Below are 10153 nucleotides of genomic sequence, written 5' to 3' on the forward strand. Positions count from 1 at the left end.
ACTGAGATCTTTCCGGGACTAACCTCTGTGCCGTATATTTCACTGGGACCAGTTTTGGCCGCTCCAGCACCTGTTTGCACAGCGAGTTGCTTTAACTGCTGGTTTGAGGGACTTTATGGACTGCTGATGTAAACCGTTCTATTTTTACTGTGCCCCAGGTTTCCTGTAATATATTTACACCAATGTGACACAGAATAACTCGCAGCCCGGCGGTTTAGGAAGGCAATTCTGTCACGCCAAAATGATGCCTTCTGGAAAGTAATAAGATCACTCCTAATTAGTTATTGGTGTTTTCTTTTTTCATTTTGCAGATGCAACTTGGCGTAGCTTTGTAAATATAATCATTCATGCCTAATTAGCTCTTTGTCGATACCCAAGAATAGCTCATGTATTGTGCACACATTCCGTTCAGCTTAAATAGCTTTTTTCATTGAACACTTCTCGTGCTCAAGTTTGATACCTCAGCTGTTCACTGTCACTCGACACTTCATCATTTTAAACTCCCTCTCCTCCTCCGTCTCACAGAGTCCGGGCTGCGACGACTACCTCGGCTCAGGAAAGGTGACGGACAAGTGCGGCGTGTGTGGAGGCAACAACGCGACCTGCAGGATGATCTCCGGAGCGTTCAAACACAGTCTGACCAAGGTCGGCTACCACAAGATCGTAGAGATCCCAGAGGGAGCCACCAAGATCAACGTCACAGAAATGGTGAAGAGCAGGAACTACCTAGGTGGGAAAAACACCCCAGAAAACACTCATCACAGTGTTGGCAGACATGTTTGTAGCAGTGGTCCTCTGTCTTCTTGCTTCGGTTTTACACCAATGTTACTGCAGTCAACCACAGATAGAACAAAAAACGCTTGGATTGAGAATCTCAGTATCTCCTACTGACACTATTGGAAAAGAAAGTTCAGGGTAGAAATAATGAAATGATACATTTGGCAGTGCAGGCAGCAGCAACGGTACCTTGTACAATTGGATTTGTCTGATTTAAAAGGCAAATCAACCGGGGCGGCGGGGTCACGACCTCTCCAGCATGCAGCCTTGCATTACACCGCCTTTCATTGGGCCCTCCAAGTGAAACACACTACGCAGATAATTGCCGTCTTCATGGAGGAGCGACTGGTGGGTTATTTTCAGAAGTGACCGTTGGAATGTCCGACATTGTTTAACGAGAGCCATGCCCCAACTCAGCAGGAGGTTTTGGAGGAAGAGGGGACCAGCCCCGATCTCTCCTCCCTCCTCCCTCCTCCCTCCTCCACGGCCTTTCCTTCCCTCGAGGAAAGTGCATAAACACGCTTTCATTAGAGGCTCTTACCCCTTAAGCCGCACCATCCTTTTTAATTAAGGTGAGGAATTTCACCACTGTAAAAAGAAAAAAAGGGACAGATTCCAAACTACTTGGATGCCAAACTACTTTCTGCTTTCTTTATTTTGAGCTGCCAGTGAATATACACAAGTACACAGAGTTATATGCAGCCACACACACATACACACTTTCACATACATATGGGTGTGTGTCAGGGTTCATACACACTCTGACCAATGGATTTCCATGACTTTTTCTATGACTTTAAACCAAATTTCCATGACCAAACATTTTGTGAAATCTCTGTGTAAACAGTAAAAAGTGAGTAAATGTAGTATTTAAACTAACAATGAGAATACAAAGCATACAGTAAACATTAAATGACTCAAATGAATGAGAGACAATAGTTTGATTAAAAGAATAAACATTTATATAGATGCCTGTATGTATGCCTGCTTATATTTTGAGTGTCTTTCTTTTAAAAGCATATTAATTATTTCAAACTCAGCGTAAATGAACGTCATGAACACATGAATATAACACATTTCCATGACTTTTCCAGGCCTGGCAATAACCATTTTAAAATTCCATGACTTTACCAGGTTTTCCATAAGACCGTAAGAACCCTGGTGTGTGCATATGTATACCTATATATATATATATATATATATATATATATATATATATATATATATATATATATATATATATATATATATATATAAATAAATTATATAAATTCCAGCCAGCGATGAGTTTTCCCAGAAATGGATACGTAGGTTTTAAAATGCAAACAAGAATCCGAGACAAGGGCAGGAATCTAGCAGGAGCCACCCTCACCCTCACCACTTCCCCGTTTCCCCTCAATGGGCCTCTGTTCGACGCTGAGCATCTCGTGTGCTTTTCGTTGTCCAAACACTCTTTTGCAAGCCTGTCTAATGTTACACCTCGAATGCTTTTCTAACGGCCTCTTTCTACTTTATCCACGAAATCAGTGGAAAACATTTCGGGAGATTTTGTTACAGGATTTGCATGAAAGATTTTTGTCACGTTTATAGCAGACATTTCCTTGAAAGTGCACGTGAGAGCATTTATTCCGTTAGCTATAATGACTGTGTTTTGGGTGGAGAAAGTGTTTAGGCAGTTCTCATTAGGCCTAAATGGTTTTACATTGAACAATAATTATGTGGAAGTGGTTGTGGCAGTATTTTCCTTTTCGTTCGAGCTCACGGCCGTCAGTGGTGATTGTGCGGTCGTTCATTTCCGTCTCCTCCAGCTCTCCGAAGCCGATCGGGGCGATCCATCATCAATGGAAACTGGGCTATTGACAGACCCGGGAAGTATGAGGGAGGAGGGACCATGTTCACCTACCGCCGGCCCAATGAAATCAGAAGCACGGCTGGGGAGTCCTTCCTCGCTGAAGGGCCCACCAACGAGATCCTGGACGTTTATGTGAGTAACAAATCAACCCCGACCTCCAGATGCCGACAGCAGTGATTCTCCTTCTCTTTTATTCATACTGAGAAACCAAGGGCTTGTCATTGCGTGTTCATCTCGCAGAGCATTAGTGTACGATTGTTACTGAATCTCATCTACTCTGCCTCAGATGATCTTCCAGCAGCCGAACCCCGGTGTTCACTACGAGTACATCCTCCCCTCTGAGAGACCAGTCGTCCCTCAGCAACCAAGCCACAGACCAGAAGGTAGATGAGACACACTCTGTTTGTTCATCAATTCCTCCTCATATAGATTTACCTGTCCGTTCACCACATGCCTCTAATGTATCGTTGTGTTTCCCAGCGGGTCATAACTTATGCGTCTATGTCTAAGGGAACGCTGTGAATGGACAGGGAGGTTACGACCCTCAACAGGAACGCTTCAGTCCAGCCGGTGGCGGGCGGGAACCGGCTCGCCTCCCCGACAACCCGCTTCCCGCCGCACAGCCACCCAGACGCGAGAGAGAGTACGACTGGAAACTGGCCGGCGCCACGGAGTGTAGCGCCTCCTGTGGTAAAGGTCAGTCAAACTCAGCGTCGGAAAGGGCAAAGAGCAAAACTGCGGTGGAAAAAAGGGAATAAATCGCAATACTCAATAGTATCGCAGTATCGTGATAGTATTGCAGTATCGTGATAGTATCGTGATAGTATCGCAGTATCGTGATGATATCGCAGTATCGTGATAGTAACGCAGTAGCGTGATAGTATCGAAGTATCGTGATAATATCGCAGTATCGCGATAGTATCGCAGTATCGTGATAGTACCGAAGTATCGTGATAATATTGCAGTATTGTGATAGTATCGCAGTATCGTGATAATATCGCAGTATTGTGATAGTATCGCAGTATTGTGATAGTATTGCAGTATCGTGATAATATCACAGTATCGTGATAGTATCGCAGTATCGTGATAGTATCAAATCGGGACCCAAGTATTGTGATAAAATCGAATCGTGGGACCTCTGGTGATTCCCACCCCTAGTAGGTACAACGTGATTAAGGTAACAAAAAAAATCAATAAATATAATAATAATAATAATAATAATAATAATAGCTAGGATTTATATAGCGCCTTTCATGAAACCCAAGGACGCTCAACAAAGACATAAATAAACATAACAAATGCAACAGTAGCTAGAGGACATAGGCTTTGGTGAAGAGGTGAGTTTTGAGGAGTTTTTTGAAGGTGTCCAGAGATGGTGTGTTGCGGAGCTCTATGGGGAGAGAGTTCCAAAGTGTGGGGGCTGTCACACTGAAGGCTCTGTCCCCAAAAGTTTGCATTTTTGTGTGAGGGATGGAGAGCTGACCCGTGCCTGAGGATCGAAGGTTCCGGGACTGTGTGTAAGGGTGGAGGAGGTTAGATAGATACTGAGGAGCAAGGGCATTGAGGGATTTGTAGGTGAGGAGGAGGATCTTGTAGGTGATGCGGGACTTGACCGGAAGCCAGTGGAGGTGGATGAGGGTGGGGGTGATGTGCTGCCAGGGCTTGGTGCGGGTGAGAACCCTGGCAGCCGAGTTTTGTACATACTGGAGCCTGTCCAGGGCTTTGCTGGGAACCCCAGACAGAACTCCATTGCAGTAGTCCAAACGGGAGGTGACGAAAGCGTGGATAAGGGTTTCTGCCACAGAGTCAGAGAGTGATTGCCGGAGACGTGAGATGTTTTTGAGGTGGAAGAAGGCGGATTTGGTGATGGACCTGATATGAGATTGGAATGATAGTGTTGGGTCCAGGATGACACCCAGGTTGCGGACTTCCAAGGATGGGGTGAAGGAACAGCCGTCAACGTCCAGGTGGAGATCTCCAACCTTTCGGAGCAGGGCCTTGGGAGCCACAACCATGAGCTCAGTTTTGTTGCTGTTGAGTTTTAGGAAGTTTGATGACATCCAGATTTTTATTGCATGTAGGCAGTTTACAAGTGACTGTGGGGGTTGCTGGGTGGATGGTTTGGTGCTGAGATATAGTTGTGTATCGTCAGCATAAGAATGAAAGCTGAGACCATGGTGGCGGATGATCTGACCAAGGGGAAGCATGTAGATGGTGAAGAGGAGGGGTCCCAGCACAGAGCCTTGAGGTACGCCATGGTTGAATAGGGCCGGGGTGGAACTGGAGTCTCTGATGGTGACAAACTGTTTTCTGTTTGTGAGGTAGGACTGAAACCAGGAGAGAGCTGAACCGGTGAGGCTAAGGTAGTCAGATAGGCGGGTGAGGAGGATGGTATAGTTTTTTAGTTGTTTAAAAAAATGTAATAACAATAAATTACCACAAAGAAATAAGAATAACATTGAATATGATTGTCTGATGTTTTCTGTTTGTTTTTTTGTTCAAAAAATCTAAGAAAACACTTTGAATCTGTAGACTACTGCCTAATAGTCTTATTATTGCCATTTGATGATTGCTATGTCTAAATAATTATATTTATTATTTTGAACAAAGGTTAAATGTTATTTCACAAGTTTACTTAAAGTGCCCCCAATTTTTTATTTAAATGCCCCTGGATTTCAGTTGGAAATTTTCAGTCAAAAATTGCCCCTAAAAATATGTAAATTTCCTACCCTGGTCAAACAGTTTGTGTGTTTAATTGTAGCTGTTCTTCTGACCTTTTTGTCTCCAGGTAACAATGTGTAGAACACACACACACAGATAGGACAGCACTTTGCTGCAACATATCACGTGATTGCATATGAATACCAGCCCCTATTGTCCGTGATCTCTAAAGAATCAATAACTCCTTGACTTTAAATATATATACATATATATATATATATATATATATATATATATATATATATATATATATATATATATATATTCAGTGCGTGAATGAAAGATCAGCTTTGTGTGCTTTTTAGGATTCAGACACACCATCTTTCACTGCGTCTCCCGGCTGAACCACGGCCAGGTGGCGGATGCTTTGTGTGACAGCAGCAGCAGACCCACTTCCCAGGAGGAGGCCTGCAACCTGCAGCCCTGCCCAGCCTTGTGAGAGGCCACACGCGTCTGTTATCACACTTGTGCACACTGCTGAACACTCCTCAAAAGAAAAGGGAACTTGTCTATGTTCCCAGGGTTCTGTGCTACAAGGGTCTCCAGCCCAATATTTTGTGTTATCCTATCGACACATTAAGAGACCGTACAAAGGATTCTGCAGTCTTTGCCCAAGGTCAAATGTTCAACATCATTTCCCCTGGGTGAATATGTTGAAATCTCTTTCAGCTAAATGCCTGCTGATTGTATTCTTCCTCGAAACCTAAGCCAGATAGTTAATTGACTTTAGACATTTTTCATCTCCACAGTGGCTGAATGGGTTTTAACCATTCAAGCTGCGACAACTATGCCTCCATTCTTTTGCACTGCAAACTGCCCCGACTAATCTTTTACACTGTTAGTTTAAATCCAAAACATAGGACCCTGGTAACATAGGGATTGACATAGGGATTTGCAGACGGAACATTTTACAGCCTCGTCCACATAGGTGGTCAAAGCATGTGAACAAATCTTAATACAAACAGCATTTATAGAATGGACATACATGCGCGTACGCAATGTACACCGTTAAGGATATCCTCCTAACACCGAGCTTGTGTGATCTCCCCCTGGGCAGCTGGGACATTGGAGAGTGGTCAGAATGCAGTAAGACCTGCGGCCTGGGCGTGCAGCACCGGCAGGTCCTGTGTCGCCAGATTTACGCCAACCGCACCCTCAACGTGCACACGAGCCGCTGCCGACACTTGGAGCGGCCCGAAACCGGCAGTACCTGCCAGATGAAGATCTGCAGCGAGTGGCAGATACGCTCCGAGTGGACCGCTGTGAGTTACTACCTGTTGTGTACCAAACCCACGCGGACACAGTGACTGCATCCCGGTTTACGTTTGTTCATTTCTGCAATTACTGTCTACCACAAATACATTTTATTCGATATGTTTGTTTAACTTCTGCACTATTTCATGTCTTAGATTCTCATTTCTGGTACTTTTGAGAGCTTGAGATCTACGATTTTGCACTTGACAATTAATAACTTGAAGCTTGAATTGTACCTGTTTGACTTGTCTCTACAGTTAGTGTGCAACATCATTTAATGACATACAGTTTAGTAGTTTTTTTGACACTAAATAGCATACACATTACCAGGTAGACTGACTTCTAATCCTATTAACACCACAACTTGTCATTACTACACTTTGGCGTTTGTACAGATTGAAGCAGTTTAATATTTGTATTTTCATGATAACAATGTAGGAAATGTTCATGTTAAAACAATGTGGTTTCTCATAGGGATGAACCGACAGAATCTTCAGCTTCCCTCAGCTTTAAGGAGCGCTTCTGGCTTTACTGTCACTCTCACAGCTCATACGTGTATCTCCCAAAATACAAAATGACTCCTGTAAAGTTAGTGAAGTCAGTTAACAGAGCATACAGAAGATATACAGCAGTTCTCCAAAACAGAGAGATTCATTGGAGCACTAAACGGAGCTATTCCAGCCTCTCCAGTAGCACTTTACCTCCACAGTCCAGTGTAACCGCTGTGTCTCCATAGTGTTCGGTGCCGTGTGGGCTGGGTCAGAGGTCGCGAGAGGTCCGCTGCGTCAGCAACGTGGGCGACTTTGTTCCTGACGAGGAGTGCAACATGAATCTGCGGCCCATCGATGTGGAGAACTGTGACATGGGATCCTGTGCCAAGAGCTGGTTCTACACCGAGTGGAGCAATACGGTAGGAGTTACGACTCGAGGGGAGACATCGTGACTTTCATTCATTTATTATTATTTATTTTTTATTGTACGTCTTCCTGCGTCCAGCGGCTGTTTTGAAATCCAGATAATGTATTGATCTTTCAAAGGTGTAGTCTGAGATTCTTCTCCTAGATACTTGTTATAAATATCTTGGTTAGCAAATATCAAAATCAGGTGTTCTTACACAGGCCTGGCTCTGTAAATGGGAAACAATTAAAGTGGTTTGGATCGATCCACACAATTCTTTTCCTGCCAATCATTCATTCAGTCAGTTTTTTTCAATTCAACCTTTATTTAAATCTCAATGAGGGTCAGGGTCTGGGTGCTCATGGTCATTGACAACGAGTGTTCGTTCCACAGTGCTCAGCCGACTGTGGGATGGGTGTGCGAGCGCGGGGGGTCCTCTGCCTGACCAACCACATCAGCAGCCTTCCCCTGGAGGGGTGCGGCAGCGAGCGGCCTGCGGACGCTCAGGTCTGCAACAACGGCCTCTGTGAGAACCGCATCGAGTGGTTCACCGGGCCCTGGAGTCAGGTATGAAGGGGGGGCCGAGGCTGAAGTAGTGTGGAGCGATTTTTTACTGTGATTTACTTTTTTTGCACTGTGCTATTGCTGTGTGTGACCCAGTGCTCTGCCGAGTGCGGCGCTGGCAGCCAGCAGAGGGCGGTGGTGTGTCTGAAGTCGGACGAAGGATTCGCCGTCATGCCGCCGTACGAGTGCTCCTCCCTGGATCGGCCCCTCGGCCAGCAGAGCTGCAACCTCAAGGCCTGCGGAGCAAAGTGGTACCACACTGAATGGAGTGCTGTGAGTATGAGATGATTCCCTTCTGCCCTTTGGCTGTTTAGATGCCCTCAGGCAAGGCATCTATCCGCATATAGCTCCTATTGGAGAACTCAGGTAAAATCCTGTTTGGTTGCATTGTAGTATACATAGAGCTTACAGACATGGAAAGTGAGTCGATAACAGCTCAGCTCATTTATACAGTGAGCGTTTCATCTGTCAGAAAAGGATCCAGCAAAAACTAGTACGCTTATTCTCAGCGTCTCCTTGAGGAGGCCTTCTTTGTTTTGTGTTATTTCCATCTCGATCACTCTCTGGTGAATGATGCTTCTTTCTTTCCTATCTAAAGATTTCAAAAAAAATATCCTTCATTTGCTTGTGAAGAAAATAGGCTTCGAGATTCAGATCGCGACATTAGGAATGTAGCAGCAGCGTCAGCAGTAGGCCGCCTTTTAAGGCGGAGTTGCATTAACCCGGGACTTGACTGACGCTACCGACCTCCGTCCTTCCAGTGTTCAAAGACATGCGAGGGAGGTTTCCGCGTGCGGGAGGTGCGCTGCCTGTCCGACGACACGCTGTCCAGCGAGGGCTGCGATGAGCAGCTGAGACCGGCGGGGAGGGAGGACTGCAACCCAGAGCGATGCATACCGAGCATAGGTCAGTCGTCTCCTAACGTGTGATGCAACGTTCTGTGCCATCTCGGCACGCTTGAACAGGAAGTTGCACGTTGAGCAGACTCAGCTCTCTTGGTTAAATACGGGTAATGTGTTCTTGATAAAAGATCAACCCCTTCTTTTTCTTTCAGATGAGAACTGCGGAGACAAGTACTTTAACTGCAACGTGGTGGTCCAGGCCCGCCTTTGCGTGTACGACTACTACAAGACGACGTGCTGTGCGTCGTGCTCCCGAGTGTCCCACAGACAGTCCGTTCAGCGTGGCCGCAGATAGCACCCTCTGTTGGGCCGGACTCAATTCCCAGCCAGGGGAGAGGACCAGCTGGACCTGGGCTTAAATGGACAAATTATTTGACTGCCTAGGGCGGAAACTGAAGAAGGAACATTTCTGTTGGTGCATTCGGAGGCAGCTGTTGGGAAAAAGGAATACCGAAGAGTAGTGGAGGACAGGAATCCACTCAGTGGATGAACAGAGCCCTGGAGGGGTGAGAGAGATCAGTAGCAAGCCGAGGAGCCTGCAAAGAAAACTGGATTTTAACCACAGAGTTTAATATAAAGAATCCATCCGTTTATGTTTCAAGGCAGAGCAGCTTGCAGCTGTATTGGCTATTGCAGATTACCTGATATGAAGAGGAGGGAACCTGGAAACAGTTTCAGGCGGACTATAAATAGAAAGTATATCTTCTAATATGGTTCTTTACACTTCAATGGTCAGATTTGTGGCATGATGTCATATGAAGTCGATGCAGTCTCACCTATAATCAACTATTTAACACCCACTTTGTTGACCAAAGATATGTAACCTCATCAAACTGAAGACGGTGACTAATTCACACTTTTTTTCTAAGAAACAAAGACTGCTCATAAAAAACCTCCTAGGTGCTGATGCTGTTTTTTTATGCAGCAAGGATCCACAAGAACTTGTATTCTTTGTGGCACAGATGAGGTTTTTCTGATTGCCTAAACAAACCACTCCCCCTTCCTGCAAAGTCAGATATGTAAATGCAGCATGTGTATTATGTATGTATATATGTATGTATGACAGAATGAATGATAAAAGTTGTTTTCTTTTTTAAGGGGTTTTCAGACAGTCCTTTCCAGCAACTGACGAAAAAAAGGCCCTCTTTATTTATTTTAGTGGCTGTGGGAATAAAACCTTTGCGGC

The 10153-nt window shown here is 45.0% G+C and overlaps 1 protein-coding gene across 1 annotated transcript in view; it reads left to right on the top strand.

The window, feature by feature from the left end:
* Positions 1 to 9262, top strand: part of thsd4 (thrombospondin type 1 domain containing 4) — a gene marked incomplete at both ends in the record, with an annotated part of 34341 nt that extends 25079 nt beyond the window's left edge. Inside the window, 11 exons of the mRNA XM_079216716.1 lie at positions 526 to 730; positions 2586 to 2761; positions 2916 to 3012; positions 3140 to 3325; positions 5656 to 5785; positions 6408 to 6612; positions 7341 to 7514; positions 7895 to 8068; positions 8162 to 8338; positions 8827 to 8971; positions 9120 to 9262. Coding sequence (XP_079072842.1) covers positions 526 to 730; positions 2586 to 2761; positions 2916 to 3012; positions 3140 to 3325; positions 5656 to 5785; positions 6408 to 6612; positions 7341 to 7514; positions 7895 to 8068; positions 8162 to 8338; positions 8827 to 8971; positions 9120 to 9262 — 1812 coding nt within the window. The remainder of the gene's footprint in view (positions 1 to 525; positions 731 to 2585; positions 2762 to 2915; positions 3013 to 3139; positions 3326 to 5655; positions 5786 to 6407; positions 6613 to 7340; positions 7515 to 7894; positions 8069 to 8161; positions 8339 to 8826; positions 8972 to 9119) is intronic.
* Between the last annotated feature and the right edge of the window lie 891 nt (positions 9263 to 10153).

This window comes from Taurulus bubalis (assembly GCF_910589615.1).
Source record: "Taurulus bubalis genome assembly, chromosome: 4".
NCBI classification, from domain to species: Eukaryota; Metazoa; Chordata; class Actinopteri; order Perciformes; family Cottidae; genus Taurulus; species Taurulus bubalis.